This window comes from Vipera berus, assembly GCF_964194415.1.
Source record: "Vipera berus genome assembly, chromosome: 7".
Classification (NCBI taxonomy): Eukaryota; Metazoa; Chordata; class Lepidosauria; order Squamata; family Viperidae; genus Vipera; species Vipera berus.
The window spans coordinates 29809904-29825602 of NC_138209.1; the positions used below are offsets into that span (position 1 = coordinate 29809904).

Sequence of the window (15699 nt, forward strand, 5' to 3'; positions counted from 1 at the left end):
TTTGCAGAGGCAGGGACATAGCAAAAGTTTGGTTTCTCAAATGGAGTTGCAAAAACAAACGGAGTTACTAAAAACAGCACAGGAAAGCACTTTCTTCTGCACACAGATGTGTACAAGAGGAAAAGAATCACATGGCAGAATGGGTTGAATATTTAAGTACCCTCCAGAAACTGCCAGGAAATTGCAGGGGCATATTAAAAGCAATGGGAGCCTAGTAATGAGCAGGCATTTTTGGAGGGTGAGGGTGGTGTATGATCAAAGTCAGTATCAAGTTCAAAAAGTAGTTAATGCACCCTGTGAAATGGATTTATCTGCTGCTGAATCAGGGTGACTATATGCAGACTACAAGCAATTACTATTCCAATTAGCCTATTTATCTCTCTGTACTTTGCAAAAGTACTTGGGCTGCATTATCTGATGTGAATAAAGTTAAATCTACACTACTTTATGAAGTTTTAACAGTACATTTAAAGAAATTAAAATATTTTGATGTATAGAGAAAATACTGTACTGGAATACTGGGGAAAGTGGTAGGATGTTGCAATTGCTTATTTATACTTACTGCCTATCAGATTCTCAATTTTTAAGATTGTTCTCCTGAAAATAAGGTGCAACTTTAAACTACCAAATATGCTTGAAGTGGGAGAACATTTTGCAGAAAAGGTTTGATCCAGGAATAATTTCTGGCCCTCACCCCTCTTGTCTTTAAATTGAAAAAATGTAGCGGATGAAAAGGATTCATCCATCTACATGAGTACGTTCTGTGTGTTCTTGTATTGTGATTTTGTGTGTTCAGCAATATAAGTTAAGCATCCCTCTGGGATGGGAGGCAAGGAGATCCTTTGGAGTGTGAAGATGTATAGCGTAGCCCCTCTCTTTTCTTGGGGTTTGCTGGAGTGATGTTTAGGAAGGCAGACAGATGCTGCTCGTAAGCATTTTCCAATGGTTCTTTTTGCCTTTAAGTTTGAATTGCTGAACATACCTGTTAAGCAGCCCCAGAAAGTCCATGTCATACAAGAGGAGAAAATAATCGCTCCAGGCAGCACAGTAACAGAGAAAAAAAGATTAAACAAAATCTGGAATTTGAGCCCATAAGGAGCCCATGCCGCATGAGTCCTGTGGCTCAACCAGCAGGTTGGAAGGAGTGGCAGATTGTGTCCCTGTTGTGGCCATCAGGATTGCCCTTTGTTTTGCCAGCTGCTGCCAACCAGCAAGTCATAGAAGACTTTGCTGCTTTAGCACCTACTGTTTAATTTTAAATATTACTTGGCATTTTAAAAAAGCATCTGGCATTCTCCTGACGTCTCTCTTACAAGCTCAACCCACAGTTCACTTGCTATTTAATTTGAGTTTTGCAGTGGCATTTGCTTCTTTTGTGCCAAAGTCACTGAAATACAGCACTTTCTGGTCTTCTTGCCTGCAGTGGCTTATCTGGAAAAGAACTCTTTTCTCCAAGAGGCATTGAGGGGCAAGGTTACCATAGAAATAATTATATCATCCTATTGAGACAAACAATCTATAAGGTTTGATTTTTAAGATAGAAGGAGAGAGGTGGCCTCTGTAAAGGTAAAAATTTTAAAAGCAAGTTGGGAGATAGACATTGCAGTGGAGTAAACCTGAAGTAGCAATATGTTTTCTTGAGTTTGCACCAAACTCAGTAAATATTTATTTATTAATAACAACGTTAATCATTAGACTAAAGCTAAATTAAAAGCTTCATTCATACTTTACATTCTGTTATATCAATATTGTAATTGATATAATTACAATATTGTAATTTAAAATGTGTCTTTGGATAAATCTTCCCATTTTCTGTGTAGTCAGTTGCTGAAAAAGAAAAAAATGACAATAGTTTGAAAAATGATTAAAAAAATATGCAGGGTCCGTAGGTTATGGCTAAGGCTTGCACTTTACCCCTCCCCCCATGAAGCTTCCAAGGGATTTGGTCAGTGACATCATGATATGAACAACTGAAGTGAATCGTAGCCCATTCAGACATTTGGGGAGGACAGTGAAATATATAATCTTCATTTTGTCCTTGTTTGATCATTTGGAACTTGACCCATTGGGGCCTTATAGCAAGCTTTTTTCCTCATCTGTCCCCGCCTGATTGTACAGAGAGAAGAGTGAAATAGTGAAGTGAGTGGCTTAAATTTCTGCAAAACCTTAACCACCAAATTTGTCATCCCTAAAGAAACTAAAAACATGCTATAGAAATCAGCCCTGCCTACTCTGAGGGACACTAAAGGGTTCTGGGAACTCTATATGGGGTATAGGTTGCTCCCGGCTGTTCTAGATCCATGTATCAATCTATATTTTGCATTTTGACAGGTGTCCCTTCTGCATTTATTCCACAAACCGTCCAGCAGCAATGGAATGCCATTTGAAAACCCACTACAAAATGGAGTACAAGTGCCGGATCTGCCAAGCAGTGAAAGCCAATCAGCTCGAGCTGGAAATGCATGTTCGAGAGCATCGCCTTGGCAACCACTACAAGTGCGATCAGTGTGGCTATCTTTCAAAGACTGCCAACAAGCTGATAGAGCATGTGCGTGTGCATACAGGGGAACGCCCTTTTCACTGTGACCAGTGCAACTACAGCTGCAAACGCAAAGACAATCTCAACCTGCACAAGAAACTCAAGCATGCGCCCCGGCAGACCTTCAGCTGTGAAGAGTGCCTCTTCAAGACCACTCACCCATTTGTCTTCAGCCGCCATGTGAAGAAACATCAAAATGGTGACTGCTCTGAAGAGGAGAAAAAAGGGCAGGGTGTGAATTCTAAGGAAGCCAGGCCCCTACTCGTGGCCAACAGTTCCCGCAGCCTCTTGTCGCCTCTCTCAGTGATGTCAGCCTCCCATGCTCTACAGACAGTGGCCATGTCAGCTGCTCAAAGTGGCCGGGCAGAGCTGAGGTCCTTGACCGTAAACGGCACTTCCCTGTGCTTTGATAAATACCGGAACTCTGAGTTTGCCCACCTCATTCCCTTGACCATGTTTTTCCCAAAAAACCACTTTGAAATCACATTCCATTCACCTCAATCACAGACCCTACGTCTGGATGACACTTCGCCAAAACACTCCTTCCTTGCCTATCTCGGACTAACAGAAAGAGCAGAAGCTCTCTAGGACAGCCTCCTCTGTACCAAAAATCCTCCACACCCACCAGACTCCAAGCAGATTTTATTTCAAACCATAGATCCAAGAGTTTGGCTGCCCAACCAGTTGTACAATATATCATTAGGAGTAAGACACAGTAAAGAAAATGGCTCCAAGTGTCTCCTTAATACATGGCCATGAAGGCTGCTTTGTTAAACCTTCAGACAGATGACCTCCTACATATTTCTATTTTCAGAGGCATGTTTCTGTACTCTCACCTGAGAAACATTTTGTCTCTTTTAAGCTGAACGAGAGTGTCCTTAATGGCAGTCAGCACTAGCTAAGATGACCCTTTGATGCATTTGACTTTGGGTTGCGAATCTGAGCATTTAAAAAAAAAAGAGTCTGTGTGCCATGGCATTGCTTTTGCACATCCTTTTGTACTGGCTTATTTAATATGAACTTAAGCTGCCTTATGCTGCATCAGACAGTCCATCAAGCCCAGTATTGTCTGTTACGATTGACACCTCTTCTCCAGGGTCTTGGATAGAAGTCATTTCTAGCAGCTGTTTCCTGAGATTTCTTAACTAGAGATGCTGGTGACTGAATCTGGGATCTTTATACGTACAAAGCATGTGCTCTACCACTGAGCTGTAGCCCCACCCCTGTAAAACATTACAGTCCATGCTTGCTCACCTTGCCTGCTTCTCTTTTACTGCTGTTATAGAATGTAAGAACAGCAATCAAGAAGAACTAGCATGGCAGTCAGTCCTGCTGGGAATTTGCTACGTTATAGCGGCTAGGTTAGTCTCACATCTTAAAGAGTTTGATGATCAGGGCAAAAGCAGAAGAGGGGAAATTACTTTAGCCTTGCAAGGTGATGCTATTTCCTATGATAACTTTTTTCCTACATGGAGATATTCTGTATGGCCGTGCATGTACACCTGTAATATGAAGGGCTTTTCTCTGTGTACACACTTGGGTAGCCATGTTTTCATACCTGCTGCTCTGTGGATTTATTCATGTTCTGACCCTTCCCAGCAAAACAAAAAACACTCCTATTACCTTTGAAATAATACTGTCAATGTGATTATCTCTATGAATGAAAAAAGATAATGTTTAAAGCAGTCCCGAATACATAAGAGTGATGTATGAGAAGGCAACTAGATTTATAAACAACAAGTGTGTTGCATTCATGCCCCCAATTGATTGATTGGTTACATTCATGTGACTTGGTCCTTTTTAAAAATAATTTTGGATACAAATACCCAATAGCAAGGTACATATGATAAGGCATTTGTTTTAGACTGGACATATACATTACATTTAAATTGCTGCTTACCTTGATCAGATAACTGGAGACAGAAACCTGATCATTTTGTCAACTCGCTTCTTCTAGTCAACAAAGAAAAATATGATTCGAAAATAACACTGTTCAAATTTGATGCAAGGCGACTTACACAAAAATATAGCAAACAGCCCTCAGACCACAAAATCACATCTACACATTCTCAGTTGGTCTGAACGCAGTGGGTTAGCTTGGTTTGTGAGGGCAAGGATGCACATTTAGAAGTGATTAAACCCATAAGAAGGAATTTTTAAAAGGAAGGATTTCTTAAAACTCTGGGCAATAGGGCTCAGATTAAATAAAGGCAGGTTTTGCACAGTGGTTGAGTCTTGCACTAGTATGTTTCTCACTAGCAAAAAAAAGTAAAAGTAAGAAACATATCAAAGATAATGTTTCTTTTTTTTAACTGAAAAATATCGTGCAAGTTCTTTCAAATGGAAGGAGAAAAAGGTGCTGTTTAATGATAGAATTCTCTTTTATATGTCCAACTATTCAGCTATATTGGCAACTTTGTGTTCTATCCCCTTCATGTTATTTGTATTTCTTTATAACATTTGCTAATGCTTACTCAAGTATACTCTTCTAGGAAGGTAACTTTATATTTTCTTAAGGCTCTTATTTTTAGTCATTAAAATGACATAAATATTGCACTTTATTGCAGTAGAAGCAAATGTTGCATTCCTAATGATTGATCTAAATATTAACATTTCCTAAGATTTTTTTTAATGCCCATGCACTGAACATTTATTATAAATCACTACCATAAATTCCCCACTAAAGAAATATGGGGGAGGGGGGTATTCAAAGATTTTACAACAGAGAACAAGGAAGGGAAAAGCCTAAATACCAGCCATTTATAACACTGAAATAACATAAGCATAGTCAAAATAATGAAAGTTCACAAAGAAGTTTAACCAACACATGGACTTATTTGGCTAACTGTTACGGTAAAATAAGTCATTGTTTTAAATCTCTTTTTGGGGCCCTGTTTATTGCACTAAATTCTGACAAAAACACTTAGAAATTTTGTAAACTTCATCAAAAGGATGATTAAGATAAGGTTGGTGTAATGTGCTGAACTAACTGACTATGCAATAGTCGGCATCACTTCTTGGAGCCTTCCCCAGCCGTTCATTGTGCTGGCAGAGTCTGCTTGATGGTGCAGACTCTGCCAATGCACGCTGAAGACATAAAATAGAGGAAGGCTGAGTTTCTGATCCTGTTCCCATGACATGATTAACCTCACCCATGCACCAAGTTATACTCCATTGTCGGTGGATCGGTCCATGGGCTGAGAGCCAATGTTTAAAATTCTGCTGCTGTTGAGCGGCCAGAAGACTATTATTTTCTGCTTTTCCTTTTTTTTCACCCTACATCAGAGTGAAGAATTAAATTTCAAGAAGGGTGTTCTTACCCCATTATTAGTCCTTTTTCTGCTATTCAGTCGCAGGGTGGAAACCAAATCTGCCATATAGATGGAATGTCTAGGGGGGGGGGAAACCTTCACAAGCCTCTCTAGAATTTCATCTCTATCCAAGGCAGGATCAGTGTTAATTAACCACATGGTCAGTGGCGACATGGCTAACCAGAGGGATTTAATTTAGTTCTTTGCAAACTTGTTTATGGCTAGTTTTAAGTCGCTTGTGTCTGGTTGCTATCTCAGTTAATCCATAAGTTAACCCTGTTGGCCAGATAAGTGTCATGGGAAAAGGGTCATTAATCGTCCCCTCCTTTACTTGTTTCCAGTGGTGCACATCTTGGGGAATAGGGCTCCTGTACACCCTAACCTCATGAGTCCTGAAGCCTGGCAACAGAAGACTAGTAAAGAATGGGGTGTGATCTGGGATGTGAAAGCTATATAATACTCTGTCACATGGGAGTAGAGCAGTGGCAGATCCAGCTATGTAACAGTAATGTTCTAATAGTACAAGTGGGATTTTGCAATAAATGAATGATCTGGCCAATTTCTGTTACCCAGAATGTGGCTGCAACAGCATTGCCAAATAGTGAATGAAAGTTTGATCTCAATTATCTAATCCGACCTTCTCCAACCCAGTACCTTCCATGCATGTTGGATTACAGCTTTCCTCCATCCCAGACAGCATACTTTGGCCATGATTAAAGTTATGCATCAGTTCATGTGGAGGGTACCAGACTGAAGCAACCTAAGCTCTGGAGGTTTCTGAAACTTGTTTTGGGAGTAACCTTGAAGCAATTATTCAGCTACAGTTGCCATTAACGGTATAAGCTTCATAAATCTCTTCAACTGATGATTTTGGAAGAAATAAAGTTAATGCCACACTCCTTAGGGAGCATAATGATTTAGAATGCTAACAATTTGTGGCAAAAATAATGGAGATTTCTTCCTACAAGTGGCTATTGCAGTTAGTTACATATATTCAAGGTGTTTTAAGATAACCTCCAAAAAAACCAGTGACCCTACAAAAAAGAAAAAAAAAGTATTGTGTCAGCAAGTAAGCTACGCATGCATAGGAATGTTATAAACATTTTTTTCTGTAAACCAAATAGTGCAATATACATAGGGGATTTCAAGGAATGAGAGTATTATGATGCTATAAGCATACTGTAATGCCTTGGGTTTAACCAGTTTCCTTTTGTATTTGTCATTGTAATGCTTAATATAATTGGGCAGCTTTATTTAGCACTTTGACCACTGAATTATTTCTGGAAAGTTAATTATGCATTGTTTCTGTTTAAGATGGAAAAAAAGAATTTGAGCTGTTTTTATTTTTTTAAGAAAAAATATACAATATTTATCAGCCCTTGCATACCCAAGAATTGGTTTGCTGTTTGACGCAAAAACTAGGAATGCTCACTAATAACCTTTTGCTTGTTAAAAAAAACGTAATGTTTGTATCAACAGTTCACTTTGTACCTGTTTTTCCCCACTATGCACTCCTTAAAATAGTCTGGCTTCTTGTTTTCAATTGGTTAGATTCTCAGCACCTTTCTTGCTTTCCCTTTTTCTTTTAACTTGCTGTATCATATTCAAATATCACACTGTCAAGGTTCATGTACATTAATGGAAATTTGTAATGTATAAAGCTTTTTTTGCATTATAAGGCTGTACAGGGTCATTTTGACAGTAATTAGTATATTTCTCTGCATCTTACGTTGCATTGCCAATTTCTAGTGTATCCAGTTTGGAAGTATATATAATCAAATTAAAACAAAGTTGTCTATACTCTGCCACCAGCTTTGTATTTCTTTCAGCATTGTTTTATTATTTACATGTATAGAGTCTTATTCTACATTCCATGACAAAGTTGTACTTATGCTTCCAACTCAGATCAGTTGTTCAGATCAGAGTAGATTAGTGAAGGCTGTAGCTATCTAGCTCTGTTATTTTTAATTTTATGCACAATTTAATCTATAAAGTCCTGTTCTTTGAATGTCACTGGGCAGCAGAGGATATCTGAGGGGGGTAGATCAGAATGAAGCCGTAGAGAGTAGTATAACTAAATGACCAATGTTGCCTGCTGGTACCTCTTTTGGCACCTGTCCACCAAGCTCTATTCTCTACCTGAATAGGGGTGTTTTTTTTAGCATGGTGCAAAAGAAAGTGCCAAGCTCCAAACAACCTTTATTTGTTCTGGCCCTACATAGGCCCTGATGCATCCTTAGAAAATAAAAATAGTACTATAGTGTTTTTACTAGAAAAAAGACTCACCTGGCCAATAGAACAGGATGGTAGGGAACAAACTAACCAGTCTGCCCTATGGCGAAAGTAAATGGTGTGACTGGCTACACCCATAATAGCTGTCTTTGGCTGAGAATGTTCCTTGCAAATATCCCAAATTCAAAATGTGTCTAAAAGAAACTCTGAATTTAGGATCACCTGACTTTTCACATTGTACGTATTATTTTTTGTTTACATCACTTTATGTAGGATACAATCCTGCAAGAATATTTCTTAAAGATACGACTGGAGGATTTATTTCTATAAACCTATGAGTATAAGGCAAATTTTAGAGTCTCCTTTTTTTCTTGGGTTTCCATGAAATAGGGAGTGTAGTGAATAAGGAGAAATTCTTCTCCAAGAGTTCAGGTCCTGCAATGATAAATGGAACATTGGCTTGATCTTGCTACAGTATACAGGGAACAAACAGAAGCAGGGGAAGTCAGAAAAATCAAACACCAACAAGCCATTCTGGAGGTGGTTTTCCCCTTCTAGGGGGAGCTTCCTGAAAAGGAGAAGACATCTTTTATTTATTCTTTCAGGTTTTTATCTTTTCAGAAGCTGCTGGGAGTTGTAGTTCTACACAATCTGAAGACTAGAAATTCCTCTCTTCTGAACTGAATCCTGCAAGTTTATATTTTTCAGGCATATTTTTGCTAGAGATTCCATTGGTAGAATAAAAGCAGCAAGAACAAATGAGCACTCTTGTGTAGTGCCTTTTTTTAATCAACTCTATTAACCTTAATTGTAGCTGTCAAGATTTGGTACATACAAAAAGATGGTTTTAATGATTCATATTCTTTTTTTCCTGTTAGTTTCGATTTTAAAACAAACCCCTGATGAAATCCGTTCAAGGCTTTATGTATATCTAACACTGTAAGGGCAAGAGATCTGTCATTAACCTTGCAGTAATGGATAACACTAAGAATGAGTCTGGTGTAATCTGAGAATTGGAAATGGGTCACAAATTATATTTTATTGGATATTAACTCTAGCAGTCCAAACAGCTGAGATAATTTTAAAGTCTAATTTGCCTACATGATTCCATGAACTATGGAGGCATTCCTGGCTTATAAACTTGAGTTTCTGGAGACCTGACAAAGGTTGATGGCAAATACTGTCTAGCTTGTTGAAGAATAGCTTTAGTCTAATCATTAATGCTATCACACTATTCTTATTTGATACAGATATGGGGTGGGGGAGGATGTCAGTAAAACTAGGGTTTGTTGAGTTTTACATCTATTTGTGGTGCTTCCTTCCTAGAATATTATGGTTTCTAAAAGTTTATTGATCCTGTCAGTGGAATTGATTTCTACTTTGTCTAAATATGCATCCCTAGGGTTCTTCAGCGTGGTAGCATGAAAATGCTGCTATGCAGTGCAGGAGCCAACAGAAAACTCTGCTGGCTTATTGAAAGGGCTGGCCACACTTCCCAAAGCAATTATGCTTTAGCAAGGAAGCAAAATAGGAGTGGAATGGGAAGTGCCTTCTTTGGCACCAGTAGCTGGCAACAGAAGACATGGAGTGTCCATGGAGACTGGAGTGTCCATTCTGTGGGATTAGGAGTTTGGCACCAAAGGAGCTGTTCCATTCTCATTTCTCTCCTGCCTTCTGCCCCCTGTTCCCTGCTCATCCTGCCAACCATGGCTAGAGAGGGAATGGGAAAAAGTGACCTGTTCCCCCATTTTCTCCCCACCTCTTTTCTTTGCATGGGAAGAGAAAAAGTAAAGTGGGTTTTAATGGTTTTTAACAGTTTATATTGCTTGTCTAATCTTTCTTGATGGCAATAGCTGGCCTCATCTCCACGCAAAACTGAAGTATAGCATTGATGCTAAACACTTTTAAGGGAAAACAAAGCAGTGAGAGAGTTTTTGCATGCTGATAGAGCTCTGAATTGTGCACAATAATAGGAACTGGACAATTGAACAACTACACTTGCATTTACTTTTGGATCTTAAAACAATGCATCAGGGCCAATAAATCTTAGATCTTTGGCCCCTTTATTCCTTTATTTCTAACTTACCACTGACATCATTGTCATGCAAATTTTTTTCTCATTCATGCAATCCATCTAGCTTTGTGAATACATGATGGAACCTGATTTGCATTTGCGCAACACAGGGATTATAAAATAAGAGATTTACTGTATACTTGCAAGAACCCATGCAATATATGAACTTCCCTTCTGAATGTTTATCTTGAGCTGTGAAATCAGGAGTTGCATAGACTTTCTCAACCTCACTTATGGGTAAGTGGGTTTTTGCTTGCTATCATGTGCATCTCTCACAAGTCCTCTTTTTTTACTTTGACGCCTAGGATTTCCTAAACTGAATCACAGTAAGATTTCAGATAATTCTATTACCTCTCTTAGCATATTCACATGTTTTTATTATTAGATAATTTTCTAAAAAAAGAATTTTTTATTAGCTTTCAAGGAAGATTAGCATACCAGTTTTTAAATCCAGAGTTCTCAAGCTGACTGTTAACCCAATGATCCTTCCTCCAAAGGAATTTTTCATGGGATTTTTTTACAGGTATTCTTGGGCTGTCTTCCACTCAGTTTCCTTGAAAAGGCACTGACAATGTGCCACTGCATGTTACTGTACATTGGAGATTAAGATCCTATGGTCCTGCAGAAGTAGCCTGAACTGCACTCCCAACAGCTGAATCAGCATGACAAGTGTAAAGAAATGTGAAGAATTGCAGTTTAGCAACACCTAGAAGATCACAATTTAACTACTCTTGCTCTGTATGCTATGAAAGTGATTCAGAAAGTGAGTTTGGACACAATATTTCTCTGCTGTTCATTACAATCGGTCTGCTGGCAGGAATTTAGAAAAAAAAGTTGCTGTTATTTTAAGGAATATGCCAATTAAAGTTAACATGGCTAGCAATGTTTTTTTAAAAAAAATCAGACTCACATAAAAGCCTGTGAAAGTTGGTGATATAACAATAAAAGAAATGGGCTCAAGCAAGGTCTGAAAGTCTTCTTCCAAATTCTTTTCCAAGTATTTGCATCCCTACTTAATGCTGTCTAGAAGCCAGTTTCTCCTCTATTGCTTTCCCTCCTCATACACCACTTACTCTGTTCTTTGTCTCTTCAATCAACTCTTCCCCCTAAGTTTCCCCACATGTAGACATATTTTGCATTTTACATCAACCAGACCCAAGAAGCCACACCAAATATGGTTATTCAGGTTTTTTTAGTGCCAGAAAGGGCATTTAACTGCAAAAAGGGATTTCTTTGACTGAAGCATTCACAGAGAAAATCATAGTTGAGGCCAAGTGACAAATATAGGGACAAATCTTTACACTTCTTTATTTAAACAAAGACACACAACAAAAATATGTAACCTTCATTTTGCTTAATCTGCACTAGGTTGCTGAATGTTATGCCTGTAATACAAATCAAATAAATACATTCATATTTTTAATTTATTTGTTTAACCAGGCAGTGAAACAGAAGCATCAAGTAGATATCCTTTATTTCATGTTACTTAAAAAGACATTTTAAAATGTTTTCTTTCTGTAACCTGGCCATATAGGGGTATAGAGGAGAGATTATGGAGATAGAATGGGCCTTCTTACCCCCACCTATGCATCTTCATCCACGTTAGAGTGCTCACCATGTAATGTCAGGTAATTTTGTTCTCCTTGATTAATGAAGGAGAGTTTGGCCATCCTGAATACCTGTGAATAGTAGAGCTTCTGGAACCACCTTCACATTTGGAGGATACAGGCAGCGACCTCTGACTTTCCTATTGATACAACTGTATTGTCTCCTTTTATTCAATTAGTGACCAAGGGACCTAAAGGCCTTATCTATTTTTGTACTGGCAGGAGGCATGGAAACTATAAGTCCCAAATCCCCAATAAGCATGAAGGCTCATGTTGGAAAAATCTGCCTAAGGAGATTTGATATGGTATTTCTGTTTTTCCCATCCTTTCCATAGAAGCTGGGAGAGGAATCTTCCCCTCCAAAGTGGGAAAAGCTGAATGTCCCTGCCACCATATATGGAGCAAGAGGACATTACTCCACAATCATGGAGAGTTGCAGTCACATGGTCCTTCATACATAAATGGGGTCTGTAAATTAAATTTGGCCTAAACAGTGATGTGTGTATGTGTAAGAAGTGCTACTTTGTCTATTTTTATTATATCTGTCATTTTTCCTCGAGTAAACAAATTCCATTTGGGGATATCATAGAAAGCACGTTTCACAGAGAACAATTTATACCATTCCTACATCATCCTTCTCTAAATCCTCTTTCTCCAAAAGTCAGTAACTAATTCAAGAAAGTAAACAAGCATTCACTCTGGTCTTGGCACTGAGATAAGTACATAGTCAAGATTGAGATTTATTCACTTCTCCATTTCCAACAGCTGCAAGAGAAGAGAAAGAAGGTACTGTTCAGTTTTCAACTTGAACTGTAACTATCCCGTGGAATTCAAAACATATAAGACAATATAGGATGCCTGGACTTTTTACACTGATTAAAAACAGTTTTGAAATTTGCTTAGCCCTTTGGTATCTTTGTAATACTTGTAATACTCAGCCCTACACAGAAGCAGGAGCACCTCCTGCTCCTTCCCCCAGACCCATTATAGCTATGCTTCATAAAACTTCAGGCAAAATTAGTTTAAGTTACTTGTAAATTAAGTGATGTCTAAGGATCGCTACAAACCAGTCAAGTAATAAGGATCCTTGCCAGTGGGTGACTAGGTTGAAATGTGGCAACTTTAAGATGTGTGGACTTCAGCTTCCAGAATTTACCAACCAGAAATTCACACATATTAAGTCCACAAATCTTAAAGTTGCCAAGTTTGAAAAAATACTGATATAGAGCAAAAAAAAAATCATCTTAAGAACCTTTGACTGCAGGGGTCTGTATTTATCAGAAACTGAGTTTCTCCAGTGGCAGGCCATCCCCTCAGCATATCCTGGCTGCACAATGATGTTGTTCCTTGTTTGGCTCCCTGTCATGAATGAAAAATAATTCTTTAAAATGAAAACTTTTGTTATGTGTTGAGATGTTAGACTATGTTATAATATGTTATATGTAAAAGTTATGAGGTAAAATCACTGTCAGAGCACACGTGGCAGCTTTTGACAGCTGTCAGCTGTCAAAAGCTGCCGAGAGCAAATGCGCACGCGTGGCAGCTTGACAGCTCTCAGCTGTCAAGGCGGCCGCCAGCTACCACGCAGGCGCGTCAAGCCGTTGACAGCTCCAAGCTGTCAAACTGGCTAATGCTGATTGGACCAAGCATCCGCAGCGGGGAAAAATACGCTATGCGGATTGGACAAAGGCCCGCCAGCTGGGGTATAAAAGAGCTACACCAACACACTGTCAGCATCCGGTTCCTCATGAAATAAAGGTTATCAACTGTCAGCCAGCTGTCTCTTCGTGGTCCTTAACTTGCGAATACTTCAACTTTATCCTGGAAAATAGAAGAAAGAAACCTCAAACAAGATGCATTGGTGTGCTCACTTTTTAAACTGGCATAGTTTATCCTCTTCTGAATTGCCTCAAGTGATGCTAATGGAAATGCAGCAGCAACTGCATTGTGCTTAATCTAGAAGGGTTTTTTTTCTAAAAAGGAAAGAAACATGTTATGTACTGGGCTTTTGGTACCACACCACGTGCGTCTCCGGTCCTGCAATTGGTCAACCTCGGGCGGCAAGCACGGGTTCAATCTGATCGGTTGCTACCATAGGGTTTGGCTATATATTGTGGCGGGGTGCGCCCCAAGTCCTAGTACAGTTCCATCTTGAATAAAAGAATGAGTTTCTCTGTACTCAGCTGTGTGTCTTCATTCCTGCTCACCAGAGCCCACAACTTAACAAAACAGATGATAGTGAGACTCTAAAACTCAAATTTATAAAGTGCATCATTTTTAAGTAAAATATCTATTTCTGCCACTGCATGCAATATATCAGTATATGAGATTTTTTTTGTCCTAGATTGTAAAATAAAGGATCAGCACTAGTGCAGCATCTGGTTAATCTACACATATTAAAATATCTGTATAAGAAGTCACTGACAATTCAGTTTACTTAGTGATGTAGAACATTCACTCTGTACATGCTCAGGGTTGTTCTTTATTCCCCTTTTACAGGACGGGTTCAATAGAAGCCCTGCATTCCTCATTTTCTCAGAAGAATCACAACTGCAATGCTGAAGCTGAAAAAGCAGAACACTGAATGCAAACACTCTCCATTGTTTCCATGTTCAGCTTCCTCCTCACAGAGAGAAAACAATAATTATTACCCTGGCTGAAACACCCTCTCTCTTGTCAGAATTTAATTTGAAATGCGGCTCACTAGGAACATGGTCCCCATCCTTTTATGCCAGGAATTACATACTATGCCTTTTTCATTATCGTGTTGTGTTATGCAGTACAAAAGATCAGATCTCAGCCACACAGAAAACATAGTCTAAAAATTTCTAAAGGGGAATAATAATAATACATTGACATACCTTTCTAAAGGACCGTTACCCAAGCTTCACAGTTTAGGGTTACCAGATCTGGGTTGCAAAAATCTAAATGATCATTAAATGATAGCAAAACCACAATTTTTGAATTTTTTGGCTGCCATCTACTGGCTGTCCCCATTACTACAGCTCAGGCGTGATGTGCCAACAGTTTGGCTTTCAAAATATATACCATTAAAATCCCATAGGACAGTAAAGACAACATCCCTGTGATTTTACTGAAATACTTTGTGCTCTAATCACTGTTTTATTTCTGTTTCTGTGCAGGAAAAAATAGGCCTGATTTACATAACTTAGTAATACATACTACCGTTGCTGTAAACTATGGCTTAATATGCTGAGTGAATCCAGACAATGGAAGGTTATTCAGCAACCTATAGCTAATCACACAATAGTGTTGAATACAATGTATAAACTCAACCGAAGTATTGCAGTAAGGAGAAACGTGGTATATTTCTTTAAAGTGGTATGTAAACAAGCAATATATATTATTACTAGAAATGAAAAATATTTCTACACCACCACCAGATTTTATCTGTAAAATGGAAGGGATAGCTTGCATTTACTAAGAGTATAGGAACACAGAAGTATCTCTATCTTTACTTCCGCCAAATCATGAGGGATTCAATTTATTATCAATTGCAAATGAAAAAAATGACTTAATTGATAATATGGAAATATAATCCAATGAAAATTATTTCATTTATTACTGTCTTAATTCTTTGCCACCTCCCTTTTCTATTCAGTGTTGTTGTAGGTCTTTCTTCCTTTAAGAAGATATGTAGTATGCCTCAAGAGGATGGGGGGAAATACTGAGCTCAACTACAAGAGGATTTTCCCCACATCTGCTATGGGTTATTTAACTCTCAATTGCAAAACATTGGCTGCAAACCAGTACTGCCGCATTACAAGCAGCAAAATATTTTAGACATTCTACCGTTTCTCCTTTTTATTTGAACCTCTATTTTCAATTTCCCTGTGCTTCCATTCTTCATTAGTTATGCTACCTGTTGCACTCCCTCCTTCTTTACGCACATTATATGTTCACACAATCAATGTA

At 38.6% G+C, this 15699-nt stretch overlaps 1 protein-coding gene and 1 long non-coding RNA gene across 3 annotated transcripts in view; one reads left to right on the top strand and one right to left on the bottom strand.

Annotated features, from left to right (window-relative positions):
• Window positions 1–7642, top strand: part of ZNF827 (zinc finger protein 827) — a 127899-nt gene extending 120257 nt beyond the window's left edge. The window contains exon 14 of the mRNA XM_081332652.1: window positions 2332–7642. Coding sequence (XP_081188778.1) covers window positions 2332–3127 — 796 coding nt within the window. The 3' untranslated portion in view covers window positions 3128–7642. The remainder of the gene's footprint in view (window positions 1–2331) is intronic.
• Window positions 7643–11448: 3806 nt separating this feature from the next.
• LOC308670874 lies at window positions 11449–14584 on the bottom strand. Of its 2 annotated transcripts, XR_014027100.1 has the most exons (3): window positions 13492–14584; window positions 13016–13122; window positions 11449–12528 (listed from the first exon to the last, which is right to left on the bottom strand). It is a non-coding gene; the product is annotated as an uncharacterized lncRNA (long non-coding RNA). The 2 variants fall into 2 exon arrangements; XR_014027101.1 differs by having other exon boundaries at window positions 13016–14584.
• Window positions 14585–15699: the final 1115 nt, after the last annotated feature.